Source organism: Vipera berus (assembly GCF_964194415.1).
Source record: "Vipera berus genome assembly, chromosome: 4".
Taxonomy (NCBI): Eukaryota; Metazoa; Chordata; class Lepidosauria; order Squamata; family Viperidae; genus Vipera; species Vipera berus.
Window position 1 is genome coordinate 55198348 of NC_138206.1, and position 24538 is coordinate 55222885.

Genomic DNA, 24538 nt, shown 5'->3' on the forward strand with positions numbered 1-24538 from the left:
CAGTATTTTTCAATAGAAATTCACAAGGGAAACTACAGTATCAGCTACAGGAGAGAACAAATGAAAAACTGTATCTGCAATGTATAAGAAAAAAGCAACTTGGACTAAGGATGAATGAATCAAAGTTGTGGAAATATAATGCCCCAAGAGAATCCACCTAATCCTTAAAATACTGTCAAACTATTACAGTGTTATTTCAGGGCTAATTTATGTAAACTGTCTGAGGTCAAGTGTTTGGCAGCCTATTGTCAACATTTCTATATTGTGTTTCATGAGAGCAAACTTTAAATACTTTCTGACACGAGTCTCTATATTAATCCTCTTTACTATTAAGAAAAAACATTTTATTTACTTCATGAATAGGAATATCTCTTAATGCAGGAATTGCTTCTTCTTGTGTTACTTTCTGCTTTTGATTTTTTGCATAGTGATCTGTAAAAGATTTTTAAAAATCACAAATAAATTTTTGTTTGATGAGATGAAATGTAGTGTGAACGCAAGAACTTATTTATTGCAGAAATATGTTAGACTGTCTCTGACACCAACCATTTGCAGTTGCAGTGCTGTTGAAAAAGTAAATTTGTGACCAATGCCTGCATTTATAACAGGGGTCTTCAAACTTGGCTCTTTTATAACTTGTGGACATCAACTTCCAGAATTCCTCAGCCAGCATGTCTGGCTAAAGAATTCTGGGAGCTGAAGTCCATAAGTCATAAAAGGGCCATGTTTGAAGACCCCTGATTTATAACCTTCAAGGTGTCCCCCCCCTCAGTCATGTGTTTGCCATTACACTCAGTACACTATCACTTTGGAAACTTTATTCTAAAAAGCCAATTGATCATCCATCCATCCATCTATCCATCCTGTATCTCACTTTTATTATTTTTACAAATACAGCAAGACAGCAAACCTTTTTAAAAAATCTTCATCCTCTTATTTTCTCCACAACAACAACCTTGTGAGGTGAATTTGGCTGAGAGAGATTGACCGACCCAAAGTCACCCAGCTGGCTTACCTGTTATAGTATCTGTAGAATTCAGTGGAGCTGTACTGATCATGTTAATACCAAAGAGGAGTACATAGCCTATTCCCACAGCAACTAAAAGATATACAGGCAATGCAGTAGCCCAGAATCTAAGAAGTAAAAACAATACTTGAAATAGTGATTCATACATATGAGAAAATGCAATAAAACAACTATCAATATATCACAGCATAGTAGAAAAAGAAGAGAATTGGCAACATGATAATGTTGGGAATGGGGCAGTTTGTTTGGAAAGTAAAATCCTAGGGATCTTTAATTCAAAATTCTGAGAATGTAGAAAGATTAGTTACACTTTGTATGGACAGAGATTCTTTCTTTCCACCAAAGGATTGCAAAAGAGCCCTTAAACACAACATTATAGGTTATGTATCTTTGGTTTGTTACATATAAATGATAAAACAATATAATGTAACTCATATTACGATCTCAAGAACTGGAATATTTGATAAAATTTAAGGGGAAATCTTACTGTGATCTGCCCCTACAATCAGGGATGCCAGTCCTGATAGAAGAAAATATATGTAGCTCCGGGTTGAATAGTGGGGTCCCTGGTGCTCCATGTGCATGGTTATTACCTAGTCACGTAATAAAACATCTGCAAGTGAACAACCAAGCTCAGAGAGCACTAAGGACTTCACTCCAATCTTGTTTTAAATACCAACACCATGTTCCATAGACAATGGCATTTATTTGTGACCATATCCTACTTTTTTATACCAGAGAAAACAGCCTGATTTTTGTTATCTGTCTCCTTTTCAAGGTTACAGTCCTATTTGGTTTTTAGTTTCATAATTTTACTCATATTTAAAAGCAACATTCAACATGTATGTTCTTAAATCTCACATAAGTCTTGAAACAGGAGCCACATAAAGAAGAGGTGGAGCAGGAGTAGGGCAAGTACTTTACATTCAGCTGCAAATATGGTAAATTATATGGATGATTCTTCTGAATCAGCAGAGATTATTCTTACACAAGATTACACAGGGATCCTTGACTTATGACCACTTTTGAATCCAAAATTTCTGTTGCTGAGACAGTTGTTAAGTGAGTTTTGCCACATTTTAGAACCTTTTTTTAATATAGATATTATTGTTTTTTAACTATAACAATCTCCAGTGCCTAGTGTACAGCATGTTGTTTTGGTTTATGTTTTAACAAGAAAAACAACAACCAAAGGACAGTAATAATTAACAGTCAATAATGATTAAGTTGGATAATTCCATAATTAATACATTAATTAATGATACATTTCTTTGATCTTCCCTTCTCCCATTTGTATTTTCCTTCAACTTTAGCCAAAATATAATTCTTAATATTTTCAATATATAAACTAGACATTTTTTATATTTATTCAAATAATAATCTATATAACATTTTTTAGCTTATTCTCATAACTATCATCTCATTAGTTCAGCATACATCCTATTTTCATAATTTCTGTTAGCTTAGATTGCTTTATATTCAATCCAATTCTTATTCATAATTTCTTCATATTAGTCATCTGTCTAAATTTTCCCATTTAGGTACATCATCCAAATATTTTGTCATGCATTATAAAAATACTATACTTTTTATCTGTCTTATAGTATTTAGATATAACATCCTTTTTAATCAGTTTATATTTTACTTATATATTAATAAAAGTTACATCAACCTACTATTTTAACATTTAATATATTATAAAACATACTATATTAAATCTCATTATCCTTCTTGTTATAAGGCCCCTTTATGTTTGATTTTTTTTTCTTTTAGCCATATTCAAACAAATATTTATTCATATAATAGTCCATCTGATAGGGCGAGTCAAATCTTCTTTTGCCAAGTAATTTTCCAAGTTGATGTAATCCGCTTACCCAACAGTTTCTGTATTTTTACAAATGTTGGGAATACAAAAGATGAAGTAAGTAAGATAATTTTTTCTGTCCCCCAAACTTTAATGGTTCTCCTAATAATTCCATTTTTCTTGTTATATCAGAGCCTTGTAGATTTTTTCCTGTTTGTGTCAAATTGTAATTCTTTTCCTTTGTTATTTCATCAATTTGATCATACTCTTTTGGTTTGTAGTCTGCTGTCTGATTTTTTTTGTTCTTTTGTTGTTATTTCCTGGGTATTTTTTAACTGTAGATTTAGATTGGGAATATGCTTATTTAAGTCATCAAAGTTGTTTTGAATTTTGTCCTGGTTTGAGTCTATTGTCATTTGTATTTGTCCTAACATTACATATATTTCCTCCAGGAAAGTATTTATCTTGCCTTGAAGTATTGCTTCTGGAGGACCTTGATTTTCCAGGCTAAGTCCTTCAGGAGAAAATATTGAATGTGGCATTTTTTAATATGTATGTGATATCCGTATTGTTTCCCCCCTTCAAATAACCTTTCATCAATGTTTTAATTCAAAAGTCAGTCAGTCAAAATTACAGATTCAGTATATTAAGCTACTTTAAATTCTTTCTGCAGATTCTCCTCTAAAAGATTAGCCAAAAAGCCAAAGTTTTTCTTTTCCATAAACAGTTCTTAGGTTTAAGCAACAGTCCAGGTGTTTTTTTTTCTTTCAAACACTTTTTAATCTTATAGCTGGCTCTTCCTTTTTTCCCAGCTGTCTTCAAGGTTATTTGAAATTCAAAGGAACAACTTTTTCTTTGTTTCTGGGCATTCTGCCAATTTCTGAGTCCTTAGTGTTAGTGTTCTGTTCTCTGATTCTCCACTAGATGTCAGCAGTTATTTCTTTTTTCCATTTTTCTTTCAAACAAAAAATTATTTTGTTATATATTTTTATAATTCCATCAGAATTTTTTAGGGTATAATCTTGACAGTTTTTTAGTTCCTAGATTTGTCCAGACTGAAATATTTTAAGTCAAATTTTAGTCTCTTTAATCTCTTTCAACCTTTTATATTAATTCACTGCTTCCATCTGTAAGGGAATGGGGATATAGTCCCCACCTTTCATTTCTGGAGGTTTTCTTGCTTTGGAGATCTTTTCAAGGATAGTAGTAGACAGATAATAGTAGATCGAAAAAGAAGATTAGTACTCTCACCAATTCCAAGCATGCTGTTCACCGATGTGTAGGTTTATGCTCTGGGACTTCAGCTGCAAGCAGCTTGAGCTAGATGCTGATCTCACTCTGGCCTTTCTCCTGTCAGGTTCGGAGGGCTTTCCCCAGAAAGCCCTTCGTGATCAACGGGGCGCCCCTCAGTCACCTCTCCGGGGCAACTTCAGACCCATCTAGGGTCCCCCAAGCAGGAAGAAACTAGCCGTGGGGAGCGGAGGTCCGCTCTCGCGTGGCCATGTGCTGTGGGCGCAAAACCCGGAAGTCCCCATATTTTACAGCCTTTCTTGTCACAGTTGTTAAATGAATCATGGCAGTTAAGTTATTAACACGGTTGTTAAGTGAATCTGGCTTTCCCATTGACTTTGCTTATCAGAAGGTCACAAAAGATGACATCACCCCAGGACACTGCAACTCTTATAAATATGAATCAGTTGCCAAGTGTCTGAATTTTGATCACATGACCAGAGGATGGTGCAATGTTGTACGTGTAAAAAAACAGCCATAAGTCACTTTTTTCAGTGCCATTGTAACTTCGGTCATTAAATGAACTGTTATAAGTCAAGGATTACCTGTATTGTTATAATATACATAGTATTTGCAAAATCATTCAGTAGATTCAGTATGAAAACCTTTAATGAAAGTGTTATTAAGAACTTACTTTTGAGGCCAGTATGTTAAGCCCAACGAGAACAGCCAGGATTCAGGTATGTAGGCCCACACAATATACAGAACTACATACATCCACATATATAGATACAGCACACAGACAAAAAGCAAAAAAAATTAAGTACAGTAGTGAATTATATTATTTCCACAAAGAAAGCAAGCATATAATGGAAGAATCATTTTAATAATCATATTATATCCATAATTGGTTGGAGAGAGGTAAATTAACAATGTCTCAGTAGGACTTTTAACAACCATAATAAAAGATTATTTAGTTTTACCTTTGATATAGGAAGTCAGCATTTCTAGCTAATTGGTGGATATTTTGTATGGATATGCAAGAAAATAGCTGTACATATTCATAGGTACAATTGTATGAAGATAAATAACATGTATGTAGGCATCCAACTTCACAAAAAGAATTCAGTCTAACTTTCAACCAGATAAAAGCTGCGTCAGTTTTGCAGTCAGCTTCGGTTCATTTAGGTATACATCAAAACATGCAGTTTGACCAGGGATGTCTACATTTTTGCCTAGAACTGTATATGAGGAAAGTGTGTAATTTTATCGCTTCAGGGCTTTCTGATTTAAAAGGTTGTTGCTACTCTCTTTCTAGTATCTTGCTTCTGGTGGGGGCACAGGATACACGAAAAAGTTCAAAAATGGTAGTGGTGAATTTTGATGCCAATATTTATGTCAGTATCATTGTTAAAAGATATAGTTCTTTAATTTCTCTGAAAATTGTGGATACTTGGTCCCTCCTACCCCAAAGCCTCATCAAGGTTAAGAACTCCCTCCGCCTGCCTATCTCCTTCCCCTACCTCTGCCCTTTGGGCTGCCTGCCTACCCACTGCACCATTACTGTATTGCCAGGAGCTTCCTTCTTTCATGCTGCCTTTGCTTGGGCCAGTGCAGCCGAGACTTTAGCCAGGATTTCTCTTATGTCATGCTCAGGGCCTCCATTCATGACCCGCCCAGAGGCTTCTTTCATGAAACACGCCTGGCATGTGATAAAAGACCCTGTGTGGGGTGAGAGAGAAGCATCAGCTGTACTGATGTGAAACAAGGTCTTAGCTGGTACAGTAGTGCCACATGGTGAAAAGTGGATGCAGCTGCGTGTAGGCAGATGCCCAAAAGATCGTTGTCAAGGCAGGTGTGCCAAGTGGGCCAAAACGTTGTTCATGTGACCACAGGGGAGCTACAATGACTGACATTTCAAAGACTGGGTATAAATCCCTTCATTCAATGCTGAATGAATATACATTAAAGCGTGGATTATCTGTAATCAAGGTCTTTTAAATAAATACACATACATACATACATACATACATATATAAGATACTCTGTCTGCCATATAACATGTCATTTAACCATTAAGATCTTGTCTATCTTTAATTAGAAGCAATTAATTCAACATAATTTACTCTCATGTGCAGCACCTTCAGTACTATGACTGTTATTTTCAGTATGGGAATCACATGCAACATTGCACTATACCTCCCTGAAACTTTACAAAGCTTTCAATTGTAGCATAGGCAATGTTGAAAAGACAACAATGAAATGGAGCAGCCAACATACATATGCTATCTTGCTTCTGAGGTACATTGAGATATATTGTATCACAACATTCAAAATACTGGATTTAAATGGATTACTTACTAAAAGCAAATTGGGAGCCCAAGTAAAGAACAAAACCATATATCGCTCTTTCAGGCAATGGGGCTGGTGAATTTTCAACCATGCTGATGCCTTTATTTAAAAGAAAAGGAGAAAAGGGAAAACAATTTACATTAATGTAACTATGGTCATCAATAATTTCAATTTTCCAAGTACCTGAAAATAAAACTTCTATGTAGCCAAAGATATGAAATTATGGTATTCAAAATAATAAAATAATAAAACATGGATACCCTTTTAATATTCTACTTAGGATATACACTTTTCAAATTTCAAACCATACTCCATCAGGTATTTGGAAATTAGTTTTATGCCTAACTACATTCAAGACTACTGGCTGTAAATTCAAGTAATTTATTATAGATAATCATAGGTAATTTACTGTTTTCAATATCCAATAGGTCAGCCATCTCTAATATTTTTTCTGGCAGCTACAGTTTCAATTTCTCGATGACTACAAAATTATGTCTTTTTTGAATCTTAAATAATAATCCAAATTCCAAGAGTTTTCTACAGCAAATAAGAGTCCACACATGACACACTGCAATAAACTGCTCTTATTGAGGTGACTGGCCAGCAGAGAATGAATACAAAGCCCTTTCTATCCTTAATCTCAAATCATATCCAATAGCAAAAAAACTGTGACTGTGAGTGAAGAAAATTGTTCCTATGCTTAAGATTCCAACTTCAATTCTAAGTCCTAAAAAATCTTTTTTTAAAAAAACAACAACAAATCCAGGTATAAATGTCAGGATAATTAAAGCTTAGAATAAAGATTTCCAAAACAAACATCAAAGCACTCATAGACAATCTCACAAGAGATTTGTTACAGTGTTAAACTCTTTCAAACCCTACCCCGCCTTATATCTGACTCTTTCAAGCTATGGATGACTTCCTCACCGAGTAAGACCTTATCTGCTTTAATAGCAATAGCACATAGACTTATATACAGATCCACAGTGCTTTACAGCTCATCTCTGAGTGGTTTACAAATGTCATCAACAATCTGGGTTCTCATTCCGACCTTGGAAGGATAGAAGGCTGAGTCCAAAAAATCTGCAAGGGTTCAAGTTGGAGAGATGCCCTAGGCCAGGGGTAGGCAACCTTGGCTCTTTTATGACTTTTATGACTCAGAATTCCTGAGCCAGCCATGCTGAGGGGAAACGGAGTGTTTCCAAGCTGAGCCATGCTGGCTCAGGAATTCTGGGAGATGAAGTCCACGAATCATAAAAGAGCCAAGGTTGCCTACCCCTGCCTAAGCCCTAGGGAACTATGGCCAAATGATATTTATTTGCATTCATTTACAAGAAATAAACCCTGTGGGGGAAGTCTCACATTGCTAGTTTGAAATTTTTATTATCTGAAAAGCTTGAAAACATATATATGATTCTTCTATGAACTTCAAAATTATTCTTATAGAGTAACACACTTCCTTATAGGTAATGTAGCAGAACTGAACATTCAATCCCTAGTTCAAAAGCATTAAATAACCAATGTGTCAAGCTTAGATTCTAAAAGCCATTTTGCAACTGTTCCCCTCCCTGCCAATAACACTGTTTCATGCCTCAAATGACAGCAATTGGAAACAACTCATAATTAGTGTTTTTCAGTTTAACTGCTCCAGTACACTGCTAGTTAACCTCAGCCTTGTCTATTTTTCTACTGTTGCCTCCACTATCAATGCTACTATTGCAATAATCATAATACAGGATAACTAATGATAACTGATAATAGAATGTGTTCAAAATTACTTTTTTCCTGTATTCAAACAGTAAAACATATCGCCGGTATGTTTAACAACTAGAAGCCATTTATATAACAGAAAAAAATAAAACTTAAAAATAAAATTTATCATTGCATCATCAATATAATAATTATAAACGCAGCGTAGATCCGCCGTCCATACCAAAACTCTCCCAGGGAGATATATGGAAGGGTTTGAACTGGGTAAGTCCAATTAAGAAAACTTTTCGCATGTCATCCGATTATTTAAAAAGAAAAGCAACAAATACGGACTACGAGACGACAAGACTCGCTCGTGGGCCAAATGCACCCCTCTATTAAAAAGGCCGCTTTTCTCTATGGCGGAAAATGCAAAGTACCGGAAATGATGTTCGCAGTCCGGAAAGCGCAAAGGTTTATCATCCCATTTTGAAAGCAAACTCTATGCAGGGAGTGGCCAATGGGGAGGCAGAGTAAGTCGGAAGCGTCTTGGATGGTGGTGACGTGGTGACGCGGTGATTGTTCCTTTCGGGGAAAGAAGCAAGGCGGCGTGCGGGGTTAAGAGCATCGGTGAGTCCCGTAAAGCTCGCCGGTCATCCCGGTGAGAGGAGAGCTCCGTGCATTGATGCGGTCGCGACTTTGATTAAACTTGGCGGTCCTTCAGCCTTCTCCGTGGCTGAGCTCCTGGGCCACGAGTCTCGTGGGGCTCCCTTTTCCCGTGTCCCGCCTTAAGGCAGCACGTTAAAAAGTGCTTTCCTATGTACTTATGGATGTACGAATTCTGGCTCGGAATCGCTGTAGGCAGCCCGGCGTTTTCCTAACGCGTTGGTTGGGCTGCAGTTATTGCCCTAGTCCAGTCTGCAGACTCCTGTACGGATGAATGCTATGATGCAGTTCATCTAAGGCAGGGGTCTTCAAACTTGGCCCTTTTATGACTTGTGGACTTCAACTCCCAGAATTCCTCAGCCAGGTAAATTGTGGGAAGTCAGCTCCGCAGAGAAGGAAATATTAAAAGAGCAGGAAAATATATTTTCTAAAAAGATATTGAAGAACCAGGAAAGCATGCCCAGATTTCTTAATAGTCCCAGGTTTCCTTCCCCCCAACTAGAAAACCAGTTCTATAGACATGCAAATGTAAACCATCAGGAAGGTTGGAGCCAGGTACCCTGGCTGAGGAATTCTGGGAGTTGAAATCCACAAGTCATAAAAGGGCCAAGTTTGAAGACCCCTGATCTAAGGCTTGGGAAAGCTCCCGTGTTTTTTTTAAGGGCAGCCACTTTTGTTCTCCCCTCTGGGCATTATTCTCTGCTGATATTATCTCTAGCAACCGCAGAAGGCTTCCTCCTGGAGCAGCTTCCGACTGACTGCCTTTTTGGGCTCCCAGATTCCTCTCGATGACCTGAAAGTGTTCCGAGTGGCCCCAGTTATGATTCAAGGAATAAGAGGAATTCGGTAAGAGGAATCCAGCAAGGTTGTGTGTAAGGACTAGTGCTTTTTAACTTGCTTATAGATGAAATCAACTTACAGGTAAGCAATGAACTGGCCGACCTTAAGGATGGTACCAAATTTTTCAGGATAGTTTTTGGAACATGATTTTGAAAAACACTGGACATATCTTTGAAAGTCAGCCAAAAGGCAAATGAAATTCAATTGAAAGTAAAAGCATTGAGCTTATAGTGTCATTTCACAAATATATAGTATGTCTGCATTAGGAATACTGTGTATAGCTATTGTCACTACAGTTGAAAAAGGACTCAAACTGCTTCCATATGAGAATGTATGTAAGCCTGCAATTTGGAAAAGTGTAATTGAAAGAAGACATAATTGAGCTGCATAATATTATCCAAAGCAAGGAAAAAGTCTAAGGGAAATTTTTTTTCCTTCTTAGGGCATTAGGACTAGGAGTCATTCAATACTGGTTGGAAAATGATTTGGAAAAGATGAAAAGATGCAATTCTTTGTACAGATCATACTTAATTTGTTAGATTTATCACCTCAAAATGTACCAATGGTTGTTGATTTGTATAACTTTAAAAAGGTATTGAATATATTCATAAAGAATAGATATTTTAAATTGTGGGAAGTCAGCTCCGCAGAGAAGGAAATATTAAAAGACCAGGAAAATATATTTTCTAAAAAGATATTGAAGAACCAGGAAAGCATGCCGAGATTTCTTAATAGTCCCAGGTTTCCTTCCCCCCAAGTAGAAAACCAGTTCTATAGACATGCAAATGTAAACCATCAGGAAGGTTGGAGCTAGAACATTAAGAAGACAAAGGTCTGAAATCTACATACCTCACCCAAAGTCTAAGAAAAGTTGGAGCCTTCAAGCTAGAAACTAAAGGGATTAGAACCCTTAAAATCTACACACCCCACCCCACCCAAATTCTAAGGACAGGAGACACGATAGGATGAACTCATCAGAATACTAGAAAGGCACACTCAGACTCAGGTCAAAAGTTCATGACACAGGAAATAACCTCAAACAGGAATAGGAAGCAACTCCAAACAAAAGGATCCAGAGGGTATAAAAACCTACTCCCTACATGTGGTCAGTCCTTCTTTTCTGCCAGCCATCTTCTTGTCTGGTTCTCCTCTTCAATAAACTACAACCTTCTTCCAAGAGCAGTTGCCATATTTATTCCTAGCTTGGATGAACCATAATGAAGACTTGTTCTTCCAACAAAATGCTTGCAAATTCACTATTACTTTTAGGTTGAAGGAAGCAAGCTTTCAAATAGTAATTGCAGAGAACAATTGATATTGGGAAAAAAGAATGTAATTGTTCCTTGCACCCAAGTACTACATACCATCTTGGCACTGTGAGAAGCAAAACAGTGGAATAAAATGGTCCTTGTCCTGATCCAGCAGGATGGTTCTTCCCTTCATTTCCCTTCATAAAACTGACAATTTTTACAACTAACTAACCAATAGGATTTTTTGTATGTCATACACTGGTACAAGGAAAGTATAGATGTGGGTAAATGTCTGATCTACTAGAATGAATGTAATAATTAAATTGTTTTAATTTTACCATTTATTATTGTGTAAGTTGTTAAAACAATGTTTTCAATTTTGTTTTGCAACAAATAGTTGTTTTTCTTTTAACAAAAATGCATTAAAACATGGGTAATCAGCATTTTTTTTAAATCAACTTTTCTAAATTATTTGTTACATTTTAAAGGTCATGCAGTATGGAAAATCCTACTTTTGAAGAGATCAGGTACATCTCACTTTATAGTCCTTACATCAGGCCGTGTTGTGAATTGGTAAGTACTTAATGAAAATAACATCTGTGTGTACATTCTGTCACTTGAGATTTACATTTTGCATTTCACTTAGATCTTTTACTTGAATCTCTGCACAGACATTCGGATAAAGGTTTGGCACCACAGGTGGGAATTGTACAATCAGGAGTTTAAATATATTAATTTTGAACATTAGGCTTTTGGTAATACTTTCACAGCAAGAGGCAGCACATAACTGAATTGTTTAAATCCAAACCTAAGCAAAGTGTATTAGGATTTAATTGGAAGACCAGTACTAGGCAGTATAGCCTATTTCAGAAAGTGTTTTATATATTAGCATTTTCTTATTAGTGTTTTCCAAAAGTTGTTTTGGAGAGGGAGAGTTTATTCATTTAAATTTAGCTGGCCTATGCAATGTTAAATCAGCTTTTTCAGGATATAGATCCTTTGTTAGTCTGCCAAATGGGTAGGGGGATGGTTTGCAAAGAGAGAACAGTATTGTATTTGTTTTGGTATTGGTTGAAGAGCATTCAACATCCAGTTTTGAATTAACAGTATTGCTTAACTCGGGCTGTTTTTCATTTTGCTTCACACTATTTTAGAGTGGTACTTATGATGTCTTTGTTTCTAGATGCGTGGAACATTTCATGAATATTCTCCAAAGAAATATGAACCAGGTACTTAAACTGACAATGCAGGATTTCTTTCGTTTGTTTGTTTGGTAGTTTTCTTATCTGGGTTTTGTTTAATCCTTGTTATTGTGCTATACAAAGACAAGATGGCAAAATATTTGATACCCACTAGTTAGAAGATCCTTAGGCTTGGAGAATTACTAGACCTTTGTTTTTGATTTTGTCTTTCTCTGCCCCCGCTCCCCATCTTTCCCAATTTTGTGCCATAGGTGATATCTGCGAAATGTGGTGCAGCAAACCTATTCTTCAGCTGCAGAAATACTGTGACATAATTAAAATATGCACTTTTAGACCACTTTTATTTGTACCTCCTTGTGATCCCAGCAAGAAATGCCATGATCCCAGGTAAACAAATATTTATTTGCATTCTGTCTGTCCATTGTATTTTTAAAAGTTAAAACATAGAAACATATATATGTTTTACAAAAACTTATGAAAAACAGTTAACAGATTATGGAATAAATTAACAAGAAATATATTGGAGCAAGTTATTAAGAGTGACATTGAGAAAAGTAATTGTGTTAAAACCAACTTCAGTGGCTTGAAGCACTAATCCTAAAGATATTATGTGTTAAGTCCCTGAATGCAATTCTTTCATAGGTATGCTAAGGATTTATTGAAAATGAGGAATACTTGTGGTTTCAGGCATAAATACAAATATAAAACATATGTTGTAATGTCCTTTTTTTAAAAAAAATAAATTACATATTTCCAAGGGTATATAGAATTTCATAAATAATGCATAATGGATTTTTAACATATTTTTTCTGCATTTAACAGTTGTCAATTTGATGAGCTAAATTTGGAGAAACTCTGTCAAATTGAGATTTTAGAAGACGTTACTGATATAGTAAAAAAATTTGCAGTAAGTTTTTAAATTTTTTAAGGTATCCAAAATGTTAATACTATGCTAATGCTTCAGGAATAGCATAAAAAGTGGCTGCGTATTTCTTAAAGAACAGTGTATTTCAGAAAATTATCAGTTGTCATTGACTTTCTTAGGACTTCCAAGTTCAGTTGAACTTAAAAAAACAACCCCTGCTCTAACATAGTAGTGGTTATTTGAAACTCTTAGGTCTGTAAAATCTAGTCCAAAGACTTCATTTTGAACAATTGAAAGTTTGAAAAGTTATTGAGCCAAAAAAATAAGAGAGTTGTATTTTAGTCTTTCTGAGTTTGTGGTTTTATATAACAATCACTTATCACTGATGCTGTCTGTGTGCTCTCCAAGGTGAAGTACTGTGCATTCCTGCTCTCCCTAACAAACAAGGCTGTCAGAATCCATTTATATCACATTCATAAATGTATGTTTAAAACATTATTTTCCCCCCCCCCTGGATTCTGCCATCTCCCGAGGAAGGAGGAGCGGATGTGGATTCAGCCTTCCTTAGGTTATTTCAAAGACCAAGGGAAACCTTTTGAACTGGGGGAACAAAGGGGAGGGTTAGGGAAGAAGGCATCTGGCCTGTGTCTCCATTTGAATCTGTAAAGGAAGAAGGCAATAACCATAAAGATCCGAAGTTCCCTTTTCCCACAAAAGGGATGACACATAGTAAATGATGGGGGGCTGACCAAATGGGGTTGAGGGAAGGGGGGGGTTGAACCGGGAACTCTTTATAAAGTTTCAATCTGTAAAACAATACCAGGTCCTATCTTGTATTTCCACAACCAAACATGTCCGAGTAAAAATTCCTTTTGGACTAGAACTGACTCCCAAGAGTTTTTGTTTTCCTAAGACGTGGATTGAGGTGGGTCCTGACAAAGGCATTATAACAGAAAGAAAGATTGTTCTTGTTGACAAGCCTTTTCTTCTCTTCCAGGATGACCAACTTTTCATCAGTGGAATATTGACAACTGAAACTGATTTAGAGAAGGTAAGTTTGGTTTAAACTATTTATCCAGATGAGCTCCTTTAATGTATTAACATTTTATAGCTTTCTTCTTCCCAGTGAGGGACTTTAACAGCACTGGCTTGATCAGGATTTAAAATGTATATCCAAATGCAAAAGTCCAGAATAATCATACGATTTATCTGTCATCATGAACTTCATAGAAATAAAACCAGTGTTTTTGTAACACTTGCTTACTTGTAATGCATATGCATAATTGTAGTAAAGAGAGAATTTAACACGTAACAGTTCTGATTAAGTTATAGGCTGCTGCATTGTATCACAGGCATAGGCTGTGTTTATGTCTGATCATTTACTGTACGTAGTGAACAGACTTTGGCTTTTGCTTGCAAAGAGCCAGTCTCAGAGACTTCTTGCTTCCTTATCAGTAAACATACAAGAACTTGCCGTTCATTTCAGTAGGCCTTGCAGAAATCTACAGAGGATTTTTTGTTGAGAAACCAGGCTTGTGAGAAAAGTATCTCTTATCATCTTCTTGCAGCTTTCTTTTGTCATTCTTTGTTATCACTTGCTCATTACCCAGCTGCTCTCCATTGATCAAATCTCACAGTTATTTTGTGTGCTTCACTTCAGCTATTTTAATGTTTTATATTCATGCTAAAAGTTACACATAAACCAGTGCTTTTTGCTGTAGCTTATTAGGTTGTACGTGGATCAATATAGAAGGTTACATAAATAGTTATATAAATTAACTTACAGGTATCATTACATTTTGCCACAGGTGCTAAAGAGAGAACCAGTTTAGTCTAGTCTAGTGGTTAAGCCACCAGGCTAGAAAGCAAGAAAGCGTGGGTTTAAGTCCTGCCTCAGCCGTGAAAGCCAGCTGGGTGACCTGGGGCTAGTCCAGAGGTAGGCAACCTTGGCTCTTTTATGACTCCTGGACTTCAACTCCCAGAATTCCTGAGCCAGCCACGCTGAGGGAAAAGGGAGAGGTTTCCAAGCTGAGCCATGCCGGCTCAGGAATTCTGGCAGTTGAAGTCATAAAAGAGCCAAGGTTGCCTACCCGTGGGCTAGTCACTTCTCACTCAGCCCAACTCATCTCACAAGGTTGTTTTGTAAGGATAGGAGGAGGAGGAAAGTGTCTTGGATATATTTGCTGCCTTGAGTTAATTCCAAAAAAATAATAAAGGAAGATAAATAAAGTAATTGAAAAAGTGGAACTGGAGAATGCAGGTTGCTCACCTTACTCAGTTCAGGAAGTATTGTTTAAGATTTTGCTAAGTTTATTGCAGTGTATATTAATGAAGGAATTCCTTTGATATTCTAGTAAAAGGTATATTAGATAACATATTGCTATTAATGACTTGGAAAAGTAGTTGCATTGAACATGCTAATTCCTGTGGTTTGCTAGTATTATGTGTGGTAGCAACTAAAATTTAGTTAGGTTGGACTATTATTTTTTATATGTTGCTTATATTGATACAATCAGTAAACTAATATATTAATGATCTTCTGAAACAGTAGTTTAACGACTGTTTTCTTAGATGTAATATGGTAAATGTGAATTGTGTTTTTCTTTCTGTAACAGACAAGATTATTGAGGAACACATTTGTGAAATGTGCCCAAATTTAATTACACTGAATATAATTAGGAAGATAATTAAAATAATACCAATATTTTCCTTAATTAAAATAGGGAATACTTAGAACTTCTGAAGTTTTAGAGTGGATGAAATATGCGGATCACATTTTTTATATGTTGCTTATATTGATACAATCAGTAAACTAATATATTAATGATCTTCTGAAACAGTAGTTTAACGACTGTTTTCTTAGATGTAATATGGTAAATGTGAATTGTGTTTTTCTTTCTGTAACAGACAAGATTATTGAGGAACACATTTGTGAAATGTGCCCAAATTTAATTACACTGAATATAATTAGGAAGATAATTAAAATAATACCAATATTTTCCTTAATTAAAATAGGGAATACTTAGAACTTCTGAAGTTTTAGAGTGGATGAAATATGCGGATCACATTGGCATTTTACAGAAATTAAGGAAACTTGCAGATTATTGTTGTTGGTCTATCCTCAAACTGTTCTTTTCTGCATGTAAGTATACAAATGGCTTAAAATGTCAGTCTTTCCCAAAAATTTGTCCTGAGATTGCTAAGGAGTAAGGAAATGCCATTTTCTCTTAACCTTTCCCTGCTGCATCATATCTCATTAAGCAGCTGCCCTTGAGGAGAAACCTTTGAAAATACTCTGAAAATGCCATTTCTCTGACCTATTTGTCAACAGAATTCTGGATCTAACTCCATATCCTCTTGCTTCTCATACTGATTCACATTACAATCAAACAAACATGACATGCTACTGCAGTTTTAGAACAGGAGAAGAAGTAATAATGAAAACGTTAGTGGGGAGAAAAAACTTATCTTTCTTCAATTAAAAACTAAAAATAATAACACTGTATTGTCCAAGCACTAAATATTTTAAGTTTGGATTCTGTGCTAGTTTATACTTACTGAAGTTGCAGTTATCAGTGATGTAATAGAACTCTTTGATATTTTGGCTCTTTTTTCAGTTGAAACAATTCAAAAAAATTGAAAATTAAAAAAAGAAATATTGCATTTTAAAATTTTGGTTAGATAAGTATACAATAGATGCTAGAATCTCTATAATTCTTTTGTGTAGAGGATTAGCAAACAAAAAGCATATTTAATTCATGGTGATATCTAAAGCCCTTTTTGTAATCCACCAGAGCAGAATAAACCTATTTTATATTTTACTCATAGCAGCAAGATGGGCAGCAATCAAATTTAATAAATAAAATAAAAATAAATAATTTTTTTAATATTGGAATTTTTTTACATTAAATGTATGAATTATTGTAAAGAATGTCTCACTTTTCTGCAGAATTCACATTGCCAGGAAGTGAAATGCTCCCTTTGAGCATTTTAGGATACTTCAGGATCTTTTTATTAAGTAATGTAGAATAGAATTAAGAGTTCCGAACCAATACTACTGTACCTTGGGATTCACCTTAACATAATCATCTATTTGTTTTGAATTGTTTTTATTGACAGAAAAAATGGAGTGTCCCAATCACAAAGGGGATGTATGTAGTATCAGTTCATGCCAGCAACCATAGCTGAGAAACACGAGTGTTTCAGGAACTGAAATGGAATTCTGCCATTGGGGCCATTGCTGTTGTGCTGAATTCAGAACATCCTGGGCCCCAATATCTTTATTAGCATTTGCATGATTAAATAGTGGAGCATCTGTGTAACTCGGGACCCCCATGTGATTTTTTTCCTCCCTGTGAAACCTATGTCCTCTGGACACTAGTCCTCTATTCTGTTCCATCTCTTAGGTCTGAAAGCCTTTTAGTGTCACGTTGTTATTAATACAGCACTGTTTTTTGCCTTTATGAACGCTGGCTTAACTCATTTTAAGTAAAGAAGAACTTAGGGCCATTTGTCCTTAAGGAGGTTGCAGCATATTTCAGTACTATTCTTCTGGATGCAGTTGTCTTAATTGAGCATTTTATTTCTTACTACAGATAAGTATTATATAAGTAAAGTTATTTTGGAGGACTACAATTTGGTAGAAGCCTTTGAATCTTATTATTGTGACAACTGTATAATGGTGAGTTTTTTTAAAAAAAAATTACATATCCAAACAATTTTAAGGTTAATTTAATATTGAGAGGCTTTCGTATGTCTGTCCGTCTGTCTGTCCATCTACCTACCTACCTACCTATTCATTCTCTTTCTAAATTGCCCATCTCTTGAGAGAAGGTGTTTTGGGTGATTTTATCTGGTCTTTGTGGTACCTATATATAAAAGATATTATCTCTGCATTATTTACTTATTTGTTTCTTTAAGAAAATTTATCTGGCCGCCCAACTCACTTTCGTTGACTCATAATCCTTACAAGGATCGTGGAAGGTAAACAGACATTTTAAAACAACCAAGCTAGATACCCTTTAGGTACTCTGTGTGGACTTTGAATGGTTCTCCCATTCATTTCAGTAAAATATACCGTCTTTTTACATTGTGTATCTTGATCACTGCTGGAATAAATGACTTCATACAAACTAATGTTTAAATTAGAATGAGAGCGCTCATAATTTTGAAATGATTTAATGGATGATTATTGGTTGTTGCTATTTGATTATTACTGATATGTTTCTAATGTTCTACCTTACATAGCACAAAAATCTTAAATTAATTAAAAAACAGCATCATTGTTCATGCTAAATTTTACAGACCAAATTTTGTATATTGCAATTTGAAAATAACTTCCATTTCATGTTAATTTTATATTGTCATATTTTATTACAGAACAGTGAGGATATGAAAAAAAGGGGAAATGAAGCATTTGCTAAGGACAAATTAGATACAGCAGTCACTTTGTATACAAAAGCTATAGAACTATGGTAAGGGAGAAATTATGTAACTATACAAACTATGCAAATGTCCAGAAATTAAGTTTGGGAGAACTAATTAGAATAGTGTAATAAAGGAGAGAGGGGGGAATATATTTTAAATTTGTAGGACTTGTAGGACTTTCTAATATAATGACATTCACTTGAAAATATATTCTTGGTTTCAGATGGCTGATTCTTAACTCTTTACTGTCGGTAGCAACTTTTCAAAGAATTGCACTGGCCATATTAGTTGAGACCAGCATTTATTCTGATCATTAAGACCCACAAATGATTTCTAAACATTTCAGATAGTGGTTTGTTGATTGCATTTGGATTAAGAATTTACTTCTGCAAGCCAATTAAAAATGGACTCTTCATTTTTTTCATTTGATAGTCATAGTTGACGAGTGTGCACACACATAGACAGCTACTTTCAATTAGCTGAAGTATATGTATCTATGATTCAGTGGATGGATTCTGAGATTAGTGCAGATGGACAAGATATTCAGGTTTTGCACCAGGCAAAGACAAACAGGATCCCCAGAAGTCCCATTGTGCCTTACTTCCATCCTACTCCCCAGTTGATTGAGACTGGGAACAATTTACAAGTGTCCCAGTTTGAGAAACTGAGAAAATCAACTGGGGATTAAAAAACCCCCATCTAGCCTATCCCATACAATTTGTAAGCCTTATATGTTATTTTTTATTTATTTATTTATTTTAATTCCATTTATATCCCGCCCTTCTCCGAAGACTCAGGGCGGCTTACAAGCTTAGCAGTAGCCTTCATTCTATGTATATGCCTGCTTATTAGGGCTTTCACACACACCCCAAGCGGCATTATTACAAAGTCAGCTTAATTGCCACCAACAATCTGGGTCCTCATTTTACCTACCTGGGAAGGATGGAAGGCTGAGTCAACCTTGAGCCTGGTGGGACTCGAACCTGCACTAATTGCAGGCAGCTGGTGTTACTTAAGGAGGCATTAGCCCACTGCTCCACCAAGGCTCTTCAAAGTTATAGCTTTCCAAAAAGGCCTTTAATTCTCAGTAGAAATAGAGAACAGTCGAATAAAAATGGTCACTTCTGAAACCTCTTAAGTAAATAAGAGGTTTCAGAAGCAAAAGGCATAATTGGACGTTTTTATGGTGTGTGTCTCTTTAGGCATAGCTCCCAGGCTAATATACATATTAAAAGTCAATAATTACTACAAAGTCAGCAAATGGATAAGTCATAGGCAAAAGTTAGTTTCCAAAAGTCAGTCCAAGATTTATGGATAACAAGGATAAATCGAGAATGGTGCCATTAATAATACATTGTTTGCAGCACTTGTTGCTAATAATTAAAGAGATTTAAAGCTTTAAAGCCTGCATAAAACACTTCAATAAACCTTTAATCCTAAGTAAGACATGGCTTTCCAAAGTGGCTTCATACTGTATTTGTGCTTCTAATCCCACAAATGACTATGTTCTCTAGGCTTAGACTTCATAGTGGAATTAACTTCACTCTAAGCCCTCATCTCTGCTTCCAAGGAAAGCAAAGCATGCAATATTCCTATTGGTTCACCTTCATTTTCATTTCAACAGTCTTCCGGGTTGGGAGAGGAAGCATAAAAGTAACTTGTTTAGGAATGAGTAATATAGGCACTGTTGTAAGCAAGGTCAGTTTATACAAACTGTTGTAATTGTGATATTTAGTCTTATGTTGGCTAGTAGTAAAAGCCATGCCTCTTGAATTCTCTTTCTAGAGTCAACTCTCATAAAATTTGTTCTTTAGATACATTTTTAAAAAGCTGAACTTGTCTTCAAACTCAATTTACAAATTAAATTTTGATATCTTGAAATAATTTGTGGCTAAGTGTCTATGTTTCTCTTTATGGCTTAAAAGCTAAATATTATCTAACCTTTTTAAGGCCTGAAAACCACTTTCTTTATGGCAATCGGGCCCTCTGTTTTCTCCGAACTGGACAGTATCGGTAAGTATAGTTTCCCCCTTGCAGCCGAGAGAATTGTTTGAACATTTTCTTAAATCATGTTGCTACAGAAGGTTGTAAATAGCAAAGAAATATCCTGTTTGTACATCTGCAAAATAACATTATTTTACAGAGTAATTCAACATATTTTGTGCCTGTAATTTAAATCAGGCATAGAGAAAACTGCACTCAGGCTATAGATTATTTAACAGCTGTTCTGAAGTAGGGAGACAAAAGTCACTTTTATTTAAATGTCATAAGAATGTTTTGTAGGTAATAAGTTACATTTGCAATCTGTGGTTTCCAGAGATAGTTCCCTCTGAAGTGTTCTTGGTGTACTGAAAGCTTGGTGGTTTTCTTCATACATCAGCATTGCAGCAGTACACCAATGATGTTACCTGGTTTGGGTAATAAAACATCTGCAAGAAAACAACCAAGGTCAGAGAGCACCAAGAACCCTTCATTTTAACCCTGAGCTGCCAATATTCTTCTCCATAGTTCAGGGGTGTCATTGAGGGCCGCATCAGCATTGCGGTTGCCCTCAGGGGTCCGGGTGGGTGTGGCCAGGGTGGGGGGTGGCCTACTGGCTGGGCGTGGCTAGAGTGCGTATGTCCTACTGGGTGAGCATGGCCAGCTCTACATCATTCGCATCAAGGGTGCCTATGGGGGCCTGGGCAGGAGTGGGACAGATCTGAGGGTCTCTGGCAGGAGGAGGGTCTCTGGGCCAGGGCCAAGGCAGTGGGGGCCGTTCCCTCACTGTTTCCAGGATGGCTTCGTGGGCCACATGAAACCACTTCGCGGGCCGGATCTGGCCCCTGGGCCTTGTGTTTGACATGTCTGCCATAGTTCTTTCTTTTAAAATGTTTGTGTCTGGAATTCACATCTTAGAGATGTTTCAGGGTTTATGTACTTGGTGCATATTAGTGTGAAAGGACAAAAATACACTTTTAAAAGCAATGTCCCACCAAATGTAATAAATTGTCTTTGAGACCGTTGTGTAAAACAACATAGAGAAGCCCTTATCATTTTTGTTATTGTTTATTGCTTTTTGAAGTTTCATTTCTCTTTCTTATATTTTTATTCTGTTTTACTAAATAAATGAGGCAAAAAAGTAACAGCTAGGGTTCAAAAACTACAGAAATAGTTTAACTTACTATTTTGAAAGAAGTATTCAAAATATATAACAGAAAAGTCAAAAGATATTTGGGATTGTTGGCCAACTAACCAGCAAAATAGTGGTTTTTCCTGATGGTGAGTTTGTCTAAAGGTGACCATGTATAGCCATGCCTCCTTGTCAATTATACACCGTCCTCTACAATTGAACTGCGGGTGTGGCTGGCGGTTTCTGGAAAACTGGGGATTTAATTAGGATTGTCAGACAGAAAGATAAAGAACTAGATTAAGCCCCTTTGATCCTTGAAAAATCTGGCTGAGGGAGCCCACTCTTTGTTTTACAAGAAAGACAAAGCAGAATGTTATAACCTTCAGCCTTCAGTGAAGAAGAATGAAAACTAAGCCAGTTTATCTGAGACTTGGCAGAGTCAGAGATGAGAAAAGATCTAGGTGACAGTGTTCTTTAAGTTACTTGTCCTATTTTTTATTTCTTTATCCAGGCAAAGTAAAAAGTTTCAGGCAAAGTAAAGAGGTGGCAAGTTTTTGTCATACACACAGCATTTGTCCCAGAACAAACAGCATGGAACACTACAGTTACCATTATCCAGAGCACAGTATATTAGCAATTAGGTACAAAGAGTACCTACTAGTACAAGAACAATGAGTGCATGTTACTCCCATTGTGTCAGACTTTGCCAAAATCCAGTTCTCAGCAGGGTGGAACTGAGAAAGCAAAACCAAAAGAGCTTTTGCTAGTTATTTCTTTTCACACTCTTGCTGATCGCTATTAATAAAACATTGTTTCAGAGTCAAAATGCTTGAAAGACCTCATTTCTTATTTGAAACCACAGTTTTGCACTCGTTGCAATATTTCATGAAATTTGATAACTAGAATATTGTGCAGACCTCAGTGTGCTCATTCACCAGACACTGCAAGATTAAACATATCTATTAGCAAAGGCAGCTTGGGGAAAAAAAGGAAGTAAATTTTATTGATGTCATGTTATATTGATGTCCTGGAGAATTGTGCTGTTTTTCTATATTTTGCTGGTGAAGATTGCTTCTTGTCTGTCTGGATGACAAAAGAAAATTTTGAAAAAATGAGAAGGAACAGGAACATGTAACCTTCCCAAAGTCCTTGACCTATAACCAGTCACTTAGTGATGTTCAAAGTTACGACATTCATCTTTACAACTATCCACCCATCCCATCCCACTGGGTCCCTGCAGCTCTTGTGCCAGCTCCCCCTCCACACCGATCCCCTCAGGCCTTAAGCCTGTTTCCCAAACAGCTGGGTCTCACACCCTCATCCCCACCACCCATCATCCATCTCACACTTACCTTTGAAGATCTCCGGGGCTGCAGACCACATGTTGGAGAGGGGGGATAGGCTACACTGTCCCGCAGTATCCCTAGGCCGTATGGCTGCATCTCAGAAGCAGCCACCATTTTCAGAGTAGTCAATTCCTCATGGCTGTGCCAAAATGGTCACTTCTGGGATGCAGTCATGTAGATCAGGGAGGAAGTAATCCACTCTGCTTCCCTAACATAGTCTGCACAGCACTATGGAAAGCTCTGAATCACTTTGTCCCTGGGCCATGTGGCTACACCCCAGAAGTAGCTGCTATTTTGGAGCGGCACAATTTCCTGCAGCTGCTCTGAAAATAGCAGCTGCTTCCAGGACAAAGTCACATGGCCCAGAGACTTTGTGGGATGGAGTGGCCTGCCCTCCCACAACACAAAGTCCAAAGCTCTTGAGATCTTTGAAAGGTAATTGAACAAGGGGTGGTGAGGAAGTGGGGAGAAGGGGGTGGGAAGTAGGCCTTTTGGGAGCCCCAGGGGATGGGAAGCAGAGCACGGGATGTCTCAGAACGGGAGAGGCTTTGGGAGACCCAGGGAAGGCGGGCCTGGGCTATTCTTAAATAGCATATATGTCACGTTTCCGACATATGGGCTTTTCAAGTGACTCTGAGGCATTGTTAGCATTGCTGCTAACATCGAATGTTATTGCTTGACAATATATTCTTAAATTGTTTTTCATGCCCTAATTCTTTAATTCGTGACATAGAAAATAAACTGCACTAAAATGAAATTTTAATTGATATGAATTTGGTTTTCCATTAGTTTATCTGTGTTTCTGATATGTTCTGAAAAATACTAGCAGAACTGAGATTCACAATAAAAGAAAAAAAGTGAAACTTAGGGATCTTTTTCCCCAAAATTTTTGTGTTATGAGAGGAGTGAATCCTTTTAATTCTTCTAAGGTTGGTCTGAGAAGACAACCAACCTCTCTCTTAGTGAAGTTAGAATATTCCAGAAGAACAGAAAACTATTACTGTCACGAAGATGGCTTTTGCTGTTCTCAAAATGGAAATTTATAAGTGATAATTTTTTCTCAGGTTTATTAAAATCTTGTTGCTTGAAAAGCTTTTCAATTTGAATGAAAACATATTACTAAATCATTTATGCCAAATATATTTTTGTTTTAGGAAAGCCTTGTGTGATGGGAAGAGAGCCATTATTTTGAAGCCCTGTTGGCCTAAGGTTAGTTGCACTTATTTTATAAATGTGCTTTGCTATGATTCAAATTTGAAATTATACATGAAATTTTTTTAGTCATTTACATGAACAGAAAACTGATGAAGTTCCCATTGCATTTAATCTTGGCAATTCTGGAAATTGTGGGTTCTGAGAGCAATCCATTTCTAGCATTATGGGGACATGCAAAATAAAATATTAAGTGGAATTATGTTTCCTGATGGTTGGAAATGGCAAGGCAAGTATTAATAATATCGTTAAAACTGATTATTTAAAAATAAAGGTCCTGAGAAAGAAGCGTATAAAACAATTATAATTTGAATATTAATATACTGATTCTTGAATAGTCCAATTGCAAGGATGACAAAATGTCATAGTAGATATGTATTCTATAGCTCACTCTAAAGTCAATACAATTATAAAATTGCAGTTGATATATCCCAAATCCTTCATTTACATACTTGGATATTTTTATTAGAATAGCAACTGGGTAAATGAAATAGTGTTACATTTAGTCTGCAGTCT

General features: G+C 36.3%; 2 protein-coding genes across 4 annotated transcripts in view; one reads left to right on the top strand and one right to left on the bottom strand.

The window, feature by feature from the left end:
* Positions 1 to 224: 224 nt before the first annotated feature.
* On the bottom strand, positions 225 to 8522 carry PIGP (phosphatidylinositol glycan anchor biosynthesis class P). Its single transcript, XM_081326578.1, has 5 exons — positions 8347 to 8522; positions 6423 to 6512; positions 4756 to 4828; positions 1016 to 1134; positions 225 to 432 (listed from the first exon to the last, which is right to left on the bottom strand). The coding sequence occupies exons 1-5, from the start codon at positions 8414 to 8416 to the stop codon at positions 314 to 316; spliced, it is 471 nt and encodes a 156-aa protein (XP_081182704.1). The 5' UTR covers positions 8417 to 8522; the 3' UTR covers positions 225 to 313.
* Positions 8523 to 8597: 75 nt separating this feature from the next.
* Positions 8598 to 24538, top strand: part of TTC3 (tetratricopeptide repeat domain 3) — an 82663-nt gene continuing 66722 nt past the window's right edge. For all 3 annotated transcript variants that reach the window (XM_081327117.1, XM_081327118.1, XM_081327119.1), the window contains exons 1-12: positions 8598 to 8732; positions 9487 to 9614; positions 11347 to 11431; positions 12042 to 12087; positions 12312 to 12447; positions 12883 to 12967; positions 13923 to 13976; positions 15941 to 16067; positions 17521 to 17606; positions 18305 to 18399; positions 20303 to 20365; positions 23965 to 24019. In XM_081327117.1, the coding sequence (XP_081183243.1) occupies positions 9589 to 9614; positions 11347 to 11431; positions 12042 to 12087; positions 12312 to 12447; positions 12883 to 12967; positions 13923 to 13976; positions 15941 to 16067; positions 17521 to 17606; positions 18305 to 18399; positions 20303 to 20365; positions 23965 to 24019 (858 nt within the window). In that variant the 5' untranslated portion in view covers positions 8598 to 8732; positions 9487 to 9588. The remainder of the gene's footprint in view (positions 8733 to 9486; positions 9615 to 11346; positions 11432 to 12041; positions 12088 to 12311; positions 12448 to 12882; positions 12968 to 13922; positions 13977 to 15940; positions 16068 to 17520; positions 17607 to 18304; positions 18400 to 20302; positions 20366 to 23964; positions 24020 to 24538) is intronic.